Here is a 14,267-nt window from a genome sequence, read left to right as displayed (position 1 = left end):
CTGTTATAAAAAAAATAAAACGGCTGTTATTAAACGTCATTCAATGTTTATATATCGACAAATATTCCGGACAGACTGTACGACGTGTCGCATTAGGCTCTTATAAGATTAGATGCTGATTATTTAAAATTTTCAGCATAATGAACGATATTTTACGAAACTAGTTATTAGTTTAAATCTTGTAATCTTATGTTTTAGGGTCTTGCTCTTTCAATTTGGACACTAGTCATGGAACAAATGTCGGGAATATACATCGAACTGTCATTCTTGGATGCCACTCTTAATTTTGGTCAAAGTATCATAGTATTTGCAATATTCGGCTTGAACACCAAAGAAATAATGTTACCACTGTTGAAGTATTGGAGGAAGATATGGTACGGCGCTAATACTTTAAATCTGCCAGCTTGGCATGAACTTAGTTCAGAAACGAAACATATCTGTGATCAGTTTGTGACCCACCATCTTCAGAACTGTCGGTCTGCCATCGCTACAGACAAACGGTAAGAAATTATTTTTATGTATCACAATACTAGCTTAATTTTGGTCAACCGTGGGAGCTTTTGAAGTTTAAAAAAATTAATATTGGTGCTTTTAATCACAGTTTTACCGATGTTCTTTTCATCTTCTTCTTTAAGTGTAATCTCCGCGACGAAGGTCGGCAATCATTATAGTTATACGGTCTTTAGAGACAGCTGCTCTCAAAAGTTCATTTGATGTACATCCGTATCATTCTATCAGCAATTTTGGAGCAAGTTGTATCTCTCTCACCGCTTCGGGTGGATGAGCTGGTAAGTGTTATGGCACTCTTTTATCCTGAGACTGAGAAATCGGTGTCGAAGGCAACGGGGATACGGGGAACCACTGCATTAAGGGCAGCCAAAGTCCGAAAATTGAATTTTTTAAGTTTTTTGGGTTATGATTGAAAATTATTCTCTGAAATCTTCTCTTTCCAACGATATATAACACATTATAGTATAAAATATCCATGGTTACAAAACTATTTGTTTTCTGAACGTCTGCACTCAACATACCGTGTACCGGTAGCTTTATAGCCTATTAGAGTGTTTTATGTTTTTGCGATTTCCCGAATACTACGTTTTTAGCTTTTGATGTCAGATATCTCTGGTTCCTTAGATGATAGAAGATCCAAATTTTTACAGTAATTGTAGATAAATAATATCTAGTCCCGCGTAAATTTTTATTGAAAAATGTACAAAAACAAGTAAAATAAAAAATAAAATCTAAACTTTTTTGGGTTTTTTTTTTGTAAGAGTACCTATTTTAAAAGTTTTTAAAATAAATGTTTCTTTCGCTCTAACTTTACAAAAATCTAAGCGGGACTAAACAATACATGTAATTTCAAAATAAAACAAAAATTAGGTCTCTAAGTGCTTTGGTTACAGAGCTATATGACATAATGTTAACATTGTCGTTAAATGGGACTTTGGGTGCCCTTAAGGACTCATAGAGTACCCCTAGTAGCAATCATCATGGTAGACATGCAAAGGAGAAGTACTAATCATGAACATCGGATACCAAGATCCGGCAGAGGAAGACAAACAGATAAGTACAAGGCTTCGTCGGTCGTAAACCTGCGAAACCCTTGTGATAAGAAAAAGACAACCATAAAAATTGCTACATGGAATGTAAGGAGCTTATTCTCTTCGGGAAAATTAGATAACACCGTGTTGGAAATGGATCGTTAGGGTACAGACATATTAGGCATTTAGTGTGACCAACTAGCCCGAAAAATCCGGGACATGGCCCGAATTACGAAGTCGTGTCCCGACGTCCCGGACAAGGCTTCCGGGCCATCCGAATTTTCAACGTTTTGGTAAAATTCTATTTTGAAATTTTGAATACATTATTCTTCTAATTCACATCAAATTGAATTGGTATGGGACGAAAAAAAGTCGACAATTTCTAGAGTTTAATTCTAATGCCACATCCAAAGCGCATGCATTTTATATCGGTGGGCGGTGTACTTTTTTTCGTTTCTGTATTTTAATTATCGTCTTCTGAAAAAAATGGCCCGATGTTCATTGAAAAGTCCCGGATTTCAGGTATTTTTTTCAGCCTTGTCCCGGATTCGACTGAATTGGAGTTGGTCACCACTAAGCGATACACAATGGCCAGGAAATGGCAAATGTCCCACAAAAAATCATGGTATATTTTATTATGCCGAAAGTGACACCACAACCCATCGATACGGAGTTGGTTGATGCTGTACTCTAAATTCACAATCAAGATGCAGTAGAAATAAACAAACCAGGACATTTTAAATGTTACAAGGGGCACTCCCGAACCATAATTTACAATTTATAAACTTTGTAAATTATAATTTGGGATTAACAATGTACATACGTTGTAAATTATGATTTGGGAGTGCTCCTAGTAATATTTAACCTGTCTTGGTCTGTTTATTTCTACTGCATCTTGATGTGAATTTAGAGTAGTCAACTTTACTCCATTCTCAGAGCGCGTTATGTTAATACAATTGAAAGATAAGAAGAACATAATAAACATCATACAAGTGTACGCTTCTACAGCAGACAAAGACGAAGAGGAAATAGACCAATTCTATAATAACTTAGAAGAGGTGATGAGAACAACAAAGACACAACACATTAACATAGTAATGGGCGATCTGAACTCCAAGGTAGGTCAGGGTAAAGTTGGAGAAAATGTCAGTGAATATGGCTTAGGTAATAGAAATGCAAGGGATGATCGTTTAGTTCAGTTTTGTCAAAGCGAAGATTTAATAATAACTAATACATTCTTTAAATTACCCCAAGGCGACTGTATACGTGGACGTCACCTCAACACACACAAGAAAAAGTAATCAGAAACCAAAGAGATTACATAATGGTGACAAAAAGATACCGTAATGCCGTGAAATCTACTAAAACTTACCCTGGAACTGCTATCGGTTCGGATCATAATCCAGTAGCATCTATGTTAGAAGCTAGACCAAAGAGAATGAGAAAAACCCTCATCCCAGCGTTAGACTTAAGCCAGCTTAAAAGTGAACACCGACGACAAACAGTGCGAGAAGAAATAAACGCCAGCCTCGGTGCAGCAGAAAACCAAATCCGCAGAACAGACAACATAGATGAAAAACTTAAGTATATAAACACTATAATAAGAACTACGGGAAAGAAACACCTAACCAAATCTACAAAGAAACATAAGGTGTGGATGACACCAGACATACTAGAACTAATGGATGAAAGACGTAAAATGAAGAATAATGCAGAAAATACAGAGAGGTTGATAAGGAACATAAAGCAAAGATTAAAGAAGGCCAAAGAATCATGGATTAAAGAACAATGTGTAGAAATGGAAGACTATGAAAGAAAGTATGACACATTCAATATACATAAAAAAGTAAAAGAAATTACAGGAACCCAAAGAAGACATCAAATAAATTTGCTTAAGAACAAAGACGGACATGTTATAGATGTAACCGAGAAAATTAATAGATGGAGTGAATACATAAGAGAATTGTTTGAGGACAACAGAAATAACATTGTCCAGGTAAATGGTGAAACGGGACCTGAAATCCTAAAATGTGAAGTAGAAATGGCACTTAGAAATTCCAAAACTGGAAAGGCAAATGGATCCGATGAAGTTCCTACTGAATTACTAAAGCTCTTTAATGATGAATCCATAGGTATAATATTGCACTTATTTAACACAGTATACAATACTGGTATTATACCTCAAGAGTGGCTGTTGTCTACATTCGTTACACTGCCAAAGAAATCCAATGCAAAAGAATGTTCAGAACATCGAACAATATCTTTAATGAGCCATCTACTAAAGATATTTCTAAAAATCATCCACAACCGAGTTTATCAAAAGTTGGAGTCAGATATTAGCAATACACAGATGGGGTTCAGAAAAGGACTAGGTACTCGAGAAGCTCTCTTCGGTTTGAATGTTCTTACACAAAGATGCCTAGACGTTAATCAAGAAGTACATGCATGTTTTATCGATTTTGAAAAAGAGTTTGAAAGAGTACGCCACGATTAGCTAAGAGACATTCTTGAGAGAAAATACATAGATAATAAAGATCTGCGAATAATTCTCAATTTATATTGGAATCAGAAAGCTAACATCAAAATAGAAAATGAGATATCACAAGCAATAGAAATACCTAGAGGAGTACGACAGGGATGCATTTTGTCACTATTTAATGTATATAGTGAAAGCATCTGCCAGGAAGCCCTTTTGGAAGGAAACGAAGGAATCGTAATCATTGAAGAAGTTGTGAATAATATTCGATACGCGGACTATACTGTACTAGTTGCAAGAAAAGTAGAAGAACTACAACGATTACTTACAAACATAAATGTTACTTGCAACAATTATGGCATAAACATCAATATAAAAAAAAACCAAGTATGTGGTCTTCAGTAAAAACATGACACAACCAGCACATATTAGTATAAACGGCATTCATATTGAAAAAGTATCAAGTTACAAATAATACTTGGGAACTTTAATAAACGAAACTGGAGACCAAAACAATGAAATAAAAAGACGTCCGCCTTCATAAAGATGAGAAAATTCTTCTGCAACAGAGATATAAGCATCCCTCTACGATTAAGAATGCTAAGAGGCTACGTATTTAACACGCTATTATACGGTGTAGAGGCCTGGACTCTTAACAGAACAAGAAAAAAAAATTTGAAAGTTTCGAGATGTGATGCTACCGTCGAATGCTGAAGATAAGTTGGGTCGAAAGAATCACAAACCTTGAAGTAATACGAAGGATAGGAAAAGGCCCAGAAATTTTGTTAACGATAAAACGAAGAAAACTCGAATATTTGGGTCCCCTGATGAGAAGTCATAAATACGCATTACTTCAAAATATAATGCAAGGAAAAATAGAAGGAAAACGGAATACAGGCCGTAGAAAAGTGTCATGAGTGCGGAATTTGGGAGAGTGGTTTGGCTGCACCATTAATGAACTTTTTAGGTCAGCTGTAAACAAGGTCAGGGTAGCCTTGATGATTTCCAATCTCCGATAGGAGTGGCACAAGAAGAAGAAGTATCTCTCTCCACGTGTAATATGTCACGAGATATTCCAATTTTCTTATTTTGACTGTATTTCATATTTCCATTTTGTTATTCATCTTTCTCTATATCATCTTAGTTTATGATGTCTTCTGTCCACAATAATTTCAGAATTATTCTATACATCCACAGCTCGAACGATTCCAGTTTTTCATTGATGCCGCATTCAAGGACCAAGCTTCCATTCCATAAAACAAAGTCGAGAAAACGTAGCACCTAGTCAAACTCACTCGTAGTTCCAACTTCAAATCTGTTGTGCAGAGCACTCTTCTCCTTTTATTAAAATTTGCTCTAGACTTGTTGAGTTGATCATTGTTCCAAGATATGCATATTGGCCTACTCGTTCGACATTGGTTCCGTTTATGAAAAGATCCTCGTTATTTCTTTGAGTTTTCGATGTTCTCATAAACTTTGTATTCTTGACGTTCATTGTTAGACTGTATGCTTGTCCATACTCCGCTATTCTGATCACCAGACTCTGAAGATCTTCAATGTTTTCGGCTAAGATGACAGTGTCATCCACATATCTAATGTTGTTAATGGGAACTGTTACGATTTTCATATAAAATTGGTTATAATTTTGTAAATACCCTGTATAACATACCAAACCTTTATATTTTTGTAATGGAGAAGTTAAGGAGATTTCGAATATAAGATAAAATACAGGGTGTTCCATTTAAAAAAAAATATAAGTTTGGTCTGCCACTATGTTATCGAACACTTGTAAAATTTAATACATGTATCCTTGTTTCAGCTGGAGAATCAAGATCTATAAAAACGTGTTTTCTGGCGAAACCTTCGTGGAATGGTTGATAGAAGTGGGTCTCGCGAGGGACCGAGTAGAAGCTGTGAATTACGCTAGGCATCTTGTGGAAGGAAAAGTGCTAAGGCATATTAATGGAGTATATCACTTTTATGATAGGAATTTACTTTACACATTTGTCTAAGGTTGTGAATCTATAGTAGAAGGTTTTGTATGTCTACTATATTAAATATTTTGTCTACTATAGAATCGATAGTAGACTATAGAATCTATATATATATACTATATATAGTATATATACTATAGAATCTATAGTAGACTGTTGCAGAAGGTTTTTTTAATTAGATATATGTACGTTAAAAAATCTCTTACATTTTTTGTTAAAAATTGTAACAATAACTGATTAAGTTTGTTCCAACAAGCAATTTTTGTACGGCTCAGAAACCGTCTCGAAACTGTGCCGTTTTTTATGCGCATGTTCATCATTTGTATTGTCCGATGATGGTAATTCGAAAACCGATGGTGGAAACATTGTCTGACAACTGACATCATTTGGTGACAACTTGTAGTTTCACTCAGTCAATTTGTTGTGTATTGAAAGGTTAGGCAGTGGTTAAGGATCTATACTATAAATAAAGATATCCATAAATACTATAACATATTAGTTGTCTCCTTTTTGGCCAGTCATATTATTAAAAAATATATAATGCCTGGTTGCAGCAACAGATCTTAAGCTTAAGACGTGCCTTAAGCTCAGCTTACGAAACATACGCGTTATACCATTGAGTCTTATGCCGCGTCCACACTGGTAAAAATTTGCGTCAAACCAGCTGTTCGTCGCAAATATTTGCGTGCTCGAAATAAATTGTGCTAGTGTGGACGTGTTCGTCGCATTAATCGGACGCAAGAATTTTCGACGCACACAACGCACACGCTCCATCGCGATCGTTTATCGTTTTCGAGCGAAGATCAAATGATTTGATCACCGCGTCCTTACTGGTAAAAATTTGCGACGCAAAATCTTGCGACGAACCATTAGATCAATTTTCAGCTTGAACCGATGTTATTCTCAAGTTCCCGTTATTCTCAGCTTAAGTTGCTGCCTGAGTTTAAGACTTTTGCCGGGTTGCACCAACATATCTTAAGCTTAAGACGTCCCTTAAGCTCAGCTTACGTAACATACGCGTTGCACCATTGAGTCTAAGATCAATTTTCAGCTTGCCACAATGACAAAGAATCGAAAATTATGGTGAGAAGTGAGACTTACAGCGGTCCTGCTGAGCTGGGCTAAGCTGGGGCTTAAGATTTATTTGGTGCAACCAGACATTAATCTAGACAGTCATAATCTATAAGCTGAGCTGGGCTAAGCTGGAGCTTAAGATCTGTTGGTGCAACCAGGCATAAATAACGAAAAAGCAAATATATAAATAAACAACAAGTCTACTATAAATACTTGATAAATGTATTAATCGACAATGTAATAATGTAACTTATTGTTTCCAAGGAAAATTTCAGTTTTAATATAAAGCTAAGTGTTTGGGGAAATTATTGTATAATCGATGTCCATTCCACTCAAAGACATCTCCTCTGGTCATTGTTGATCGCTTCTTTTACTTCTTCAGAACATGTAAGACAAAAAAGAGACAGGTGCCAAACATACAAGGTGACAATTCTTCGGCCGAGGAAGAAGAGATCTAGAGATAAGCGACCACTTCTTAAAACCTTCTGGTCATTGTCGATCACTTCTTCGGGAAAGAAGAAGAGATCCAGCGAAGAGTTCTTACAACCCTCTGGTCATTGTTGATCACTTCTTGTACACCCCAAGGTCAAACTGTTTGACTAGGCCCTAAGTTTGTTTGTAATTGGTCCAACCTCAGGCAAGTTTACTCCACTGTTATCAAATTTTGACACTAATTACATTTATTTATAGGGCCCTATTTTATAGGGCTTTTCATTCGCAGTCATTTGTTTCGAGCTTCTGTCATATGTCGTATAATCCGTGGATATTAATATTATACACAGATTATACAACATATGACAGAAGCTCGAAACAAATGACAATCGATGAAAAGCCCTATTGGCATTTCATAGGTTAATTAAGTTATATCAGCGATTTTTTTGTATTTTCTGCGTTATTCCTATAATTTTTAGATTTTTAGTCTATTTTTATATCAAAAACAGATGTTTTTAGAACTACGTACAGCGTATGTATTTAGCGACGTATTAGTATAATATAATATTTATGGATTACCGTCAAAGGCCGATATGATCAACCAAAAGATAATGGTGATTTTTTGGTGATATTTTAGTGACTTTCTTGGGCGTGAATCTGTCTTTTTAGTTTACTTCTCTTGGTTTAAAAACAAAGCTTAACTGGATCATATTAGTGGTGACAATTAGCTTCTATGTAAGGTCTATAAAAAATAACCTACTGCAACTATAAGCGATTATTGATCTTATTTTTATTAATTATATGTATTCATAAGTTGCCAAAGAATTTTTTGAACATTTAATTTTAAGGCATACAAGTTTTATTGGTAGTGACCCATATTATTAATATAAGATTGTAATTTTGTTTTCTGAATATTCATACAGTGTGATCGTTTAGATTGAAAATACCATAAACTTTTAAATTATTAACTGATTTCAACCAATAGGGAACTTACAATAATTTATTATATTTATTATAATTTATTATATAGGCATAATGTTTTATTTTATTTGTATATTATATTTTATTTTTTTTAACGAATCTATATGCAATCAACGCCGGAAGAAGATAATATTAAAATAAGTCTGTAAACAAAATAATATACAGGGTGTCCAGAAACTCTACCGACAAACGAAGACAGGAGATTCCTCAGATAATTTTAAGACAATTTAACCCAATTCACCTAGTCCGAAAATGCTTCCTAAGGGAGCTAGAGCTCTTTAAAGATGGCGCCATGTAATTAGTTTTTCTTAAATACCTCCAGAACGCCTCTATTTAGAAAAACGAAAATTTGTATACATGTTTACTTTCCAGTATTGAATCGATTCCATCCATTGCGAATTTCTAGTACCGGTCATAGGCGTACGTTTTGGGTAGGGCAACGGTTATTTTATCGCATAACTTTTTTGTCTTCAAATTTTAAGCATTTTTTATACGGGATTATTAAATTGCGAAATATTCTAGTACTAAAAGGTACTCTTACTTTAAGTCGGTAGGACACACCGTTTTCTAGAAAAATCGATTAGAAAGTTTTTAGTTTTGGGAATTTGAAAAAAAAATTTGAAAAAAATTTAAAAAAAACGATGTTTTTTTACCAACTTAAAGCAAAAGTAACTTTTAGTACTCGAATATCTCATAATTGAATAATCTAGTGTCAAAAATACTTAAAAATTAAAGACAATAAAATTATGCTATAAAATAACTGTCCACCTACCCAAAACGGACGCCTATGACCGGTACTAAATTCGCCATTAATGAAATCGATTAATCTCTGGAAAATAAATAAATGTACCAGTTTTCATCTTTCTAAATTGTTTTTTTTTTTTTTTAATCTTTTTTTTTGACATTCAAAAAACGAAAAATTTTCAAATCGATTTTTCTAGAAAACGGTGTATCCTATCGACTTAAAGTAAGAGCACCTTTTAGTACTAGAATACCTCACAATTTAATAATTCAGAGTCAAAAATGCTTAAAAATTAAAGACAAAAAAGTTAGGCGATAAAATAACCGTTGCCCTACCCAAAACGGATGCCTATGACCGGTACTAGAAATTCGCAATGGATGGAATCGATTCCTTTCTGGAAAGTAAATAAGCATACCAATTTTCGTTTTTCTAAATAGAAGCGTTCTGGAGGTATTTAAGAAAAACTAATTACATGACGCCATCTTCAAAGAGCTCTAGCTCCCTGAGGAAGCATTTTCGGACTAGGTGAATTGGGTTAAATTGTCTTAAAATTATCTGAGGAATCTCCTGTCTTCGTTTGTCGGTAGAGTTTCTGGACACCCTGTATAATAGGAATGTTCATCAAAAACCTGATAGGAAGTGATTTCTTATGCACTTACATGCAGAATCATTGATATACCATTAACCCACGAAGAAACTCGGTATCATTGAAAAATATATGTATACACAATAAAAAATTTAACTTAGCAGTGGATTTAACCGTATTGTTTATGAACTTGGATTATCAGAACCACAATATTATTTTCAACATATCAAAAAAAAACCTATAGTTTAGAGAGTGAAGTGAAGACAAAATATGACAAAAAAAAGAAAGCCGTTTTACAATACACAACAGGCAACCATAATAAGCGAATCTGAAATGAAACGAATACTTTTGGAAAAATAAAAATGGAACATTGGAAAAGCTTCTCAAAACAGATGGAACACGATTTCTACGGAACCCAAAAATATAGATAATGATCAGAGGACAAAGAACAGAGATGAACGAACTGATAAAAATGAGACACTTTCAGAAGGAAACATGGGCCGACTACTTAAGATCCCCGTTTGTAAAGGGGACCTTTACGTTTGACCTATTACGTTTGATAATGAACCACTAACATCAGAAATGATAACGAACGAAGAGATAAACGCTGATGAGATAAGGAAAGCATTAAGAAAATTTAAAAATTTAAAATCACCAGAGGAGGGCATAAAACCAAACAAAAAGTACGTAGGACCAGATCTGACTAAACAACTATTTATGAACTAAAAATAAACAGACTAAGGACCGGTTGTTCGAACGCTAATTAAGAAGTTGATTATAATCAGTCAGTTTATTGTAATCAATTTTCTTGATGTGAATCAAATCGAGACATCAAAAATACATGTAAAACACTAATCATTCATTGATTATAGGTAAAGCAGTAATTAAAATATAGCCGCAGCTGTTAAATTATTAAAAATTGCTTATTATTATTGATTTGTAAGTAAAAACAAGAAATTAAAATCAGAAAGAGTTTAATTATGGTTTATTTTAGATTAAAGCCAAAATAATAAAATAAATCAGTCAACAATGTCAAGATAACCTCAAAATGTGACATCTGTCTGAAGTACGCTTAATCAAATATAATTGTAATTAAATATTTGATAATGATCAGTGGATTCCATTTTTGATTAGCGTTCGAACAACCGGCCCTTAGAGCCGGGATAGGTGAAATTTGCTTATCACTTTAGGCACGATAAGAGTCTATAACTTAAATAATAAAACCTAAAAGAAAACGTACGAGCACTATGCCATCACTTTTAAGTGGCACATGCGTCGAGAGTGGCGCATCAAACTTTCCATTTATGGACGGAATAAATAAATTAAAGGGTGCCCTCCTCCTTCAGAATTCAATTTTTTAAGTTCTATGTGATTAAAAAATGAGACTCAGCGTAATTTTAACCCACCACCCCCTTCTCCCACCATCAAAAACTTGATTTTTTGTTTTTATTTATTTAGGTGGGATGCAATCAATTTTAAAATTTCAAAAAATTGACACACGTAGGGCCGGTTGTTCGAACGCTAATCAACAATGATCACCATCAAATATTTAATTACTGTCACAACTGTCAATGTCAACTTTGGTTGGGTTGCTGAAAACATAATTGATTATAATTATGAGATTAGTTAATCAATTAACATAACAATTATTAACATAATTGATTAACTAATTTCATAATTGTAATCAATAATTATGTTTTCAGCAACCCAACCAAAGTTGACATTGACAGTAATTAAATATTTGATAGTGATCATTGTTGATTAGCGTTCGAACAACCGGCCCGTTACCGGCTTTTACAAAACATGTATATTTTTCTCACAATAAAACACTGAAAAACGTTTGTTTTTCTATACTTCCACAAAATTTATTACAACTATGTTATTACTACAGCTGTTTCGGCAAAGTGCCTTTCTCAAGTGATGAAAGGCACTTGAAAGATCACTTGAGAAAGGCACTTTGCCGAAACAGCTGTAGTAATAACATAGTTGTAATAAATTTTGTGGAAGTATAGAAAAACAAACGTTTTTCAGTGTTTTATTGTGAGATAAAATGAACTTCCATCAAGTAACGGTCGAATCCATCAATTATGTATATTTTTTATAGACCCGTAGTTGAGTTACCTAAAAAAATTTAAAAATGTTAAAGCATATAACTTTTTTTTAGAGATGGCGGTAGGTCTATTGTTTTCAAATTTTTACGTCTTCCGTCATCCAAAAAAACTGCTTTTTGTGGGATTTTTGGGCAATTTACCTATTTTTTTAGACTTCAAAATAGATCAAATCAATATTTTTTTATAGTTTAAATGTAAATTGAAGTAGCTGAGTCCTTTTATTAGTACATTAAAAATAGGAGAAACACGTTCAAACACCCAAAAAACAGTTTTTCGGATTTTTGAAGGTGACGAGTCTTACGAAAAAATCTGAAAAAAAATAGAAATATAGTGTTTAATAAAATACGCAAAATAAAAAATAAATTAGACCTGCAACCATCTCCAGAAAAAAGTTACACGCTTTTTTTACAAAAAAATATTTTTTTTGAGGTTATGAACACTTAACTTACTGCTCTATAAAAAATAGACATGTTTTGTAAAAGCACAAAATATTTTTTTTTAAATTGATTTCATCCCACCTAAAAAAAAATAAAAACGAAAAATTAAGTTTTTGATGGTGGGGGAAGCGGGTGGTGGGTTAAAATTACGCTTATTTTTTTAATGACATAGAACTTAAAACATTGAATTCTGTTAGTGAGGGAGGGTACCCTTTATTTTAGTAATCCTGTTCATAAGTGTACAGTTCCATGCGCCACTATCGACGCATGTGGCACTAAAACGTGAAGGCATAATGCTTGCTCATACGTTTTCTTTTAAGTTATACACTATTATTATGCCTAAAATGATAAGCAAATTTCACCTATCCCGGCTCTTAAAAAGACTGTTTTAGACTATACTTTTTTCTGTTAACAGAAAATTATATAACAAAAATTTACATGAAATTATTGTGTACAATAATAATGCAAGAAGTTTAGTGTATTACATTGTCACATTTTATGTGATTCTGCCTATTACATGCTTAAGAAGTACTTTTCTATATTTTTATGCTGGTGCATGTACTGTTAACCTCAATGTTCTTCTTTTTCTTTTAAGGATGTTTTAACCTAATTTTTCCCAACATTTAGCCTAGTTAGTTTTATCGTTGATATTTTGTATTACAAAGATATATTAGTTGCGTTCGCGGGTACCTGAAATTGTCAGAAAATTGGATAAATTGTCAGAACACGCATGCGCACAGCGCACTTTAAAATAATATAAATAATATCGTTAATAGATAAATATACAAGGTATATTTATCTAGTATAATTTAATAATTAGTTATTAATATTAATTAAAAGTAAATATACCTTGTATATTTATGCATATTTATGTAACGGTATTATGGTATTATTTATATTAAGTGAGCTTAGAAATTGTCGGCGACAATTTGTCAACTGTACCCGCGAACGCACCTATTATATGATGGATAAAAAAACTCTATTATTATCTGCTTCTTCCATTGCAACATTTTTTAAAAGAAAAGTTAACCTTAAAAACCAATTGGACGGTATAAAGAAAATAACCTAACTGCGCGTGCTCGTGTACTAATAATTGGTATCAAATGGAACATGTTCTAATTTGTATAACATTTTTTGTTAACAGATTTTTTTTCTGTTTTACATTGTGACAAAATTTAGTATACCATTTTCTTATATCATTATATAGTATAGTCTAAAACTAAAAAGATTTAAAATAGCTCAAGTTGATGATAACCAAATATAATCATCGTAACACTATTTATTTAAGAAATAAACCTTTTATTTATTTTTTATTTTCCTTAATTTGCATTAAATTATACAGTGAGTTTTTAATAAAGGAAAATTATTTAAATATGGATGCTACCAATAATACGTTAACAAGAGTGTTAATATTTGTTGGTACTATTTATCTTGAATGTGATAAGATAATTTTAGAAAAGTTTTATTAAATGTTATATTATTTAATGAAAAAAAAGACAATGTTTTTAGAAATGACTGATTATTGTAAAAAATAATTTGTTTTAGAAAAAAAAACACTTTTCAGATTTAAAATAGTTTTTATTACTAATATTCTTTTCCTAATTCTACTAATCGTATTTTGGTATATCTGTAACTTAAAAGACAAGGATGGTATCTCTATTTTTGTAGTTCTGAGAAAAAAACAAGGTTTGTTTGATCCATCATAATATAGGACAGAGCCATATTTTTAGTATACATATAACAAATAAGTGGATTTTTGAATAATTTGAAATCCAATTCAATAATAATATGTTCTAAAAAACTAAGGGACTTGGTTTCAACTTACCATGCAGAACATTCTACACTACATAATAAATCATATCAGCATTCAAACGGTCGATGTGCATATTTATT

General features: G+C 32.9%; 1 protein-coding gene across 1 annotated transcript in view; it reads left to right on the top strand.

The window, feature by feature from the left end:
- The window catches only part of LOC114341748 (integral membrane protein GPR155), a 116,722-nt gene extending 102,776 nt beyond the window's left edge, over positions 1-13,946 (top strand). Inside the window, exons 13-14 of the mRNA XM_028292561.2 lie at positions 199-500; positions 5,837-13,946. Coding sequence (XP_028148362.2) covers positions 199-500; positions 5,837-6,029 — 495 coding nt within the window. The 3' untranslated portion in view covers positions 6,030-13,946. The remainder of the gene's footprint in view (positions 1-198; positions 501-5,836) is intronic.
- The last annotated feature ends 321 nt before the right edge of the window (positions 13,947-14,267 follow it).

The sequence above is a fragment of the Diabrotica virgifera genome, chromosome 7 (assembly GCF_917563875.1).
Source record: "Diabrotica virgifera virgifera chromosome 7, PGI_DIABVI_V3a".
Lineage (NCBI taxonomy): Eukaryota > Metazoa > Arthropoda > Insecta > Coleoptera > Chrysomelidae > Diabrotica > Diabrotica virgifera.
Note: the sequence above shows the minus strand (reverse complement) of the source record. Positions and strands in the feature narration are given on the sequence as shown.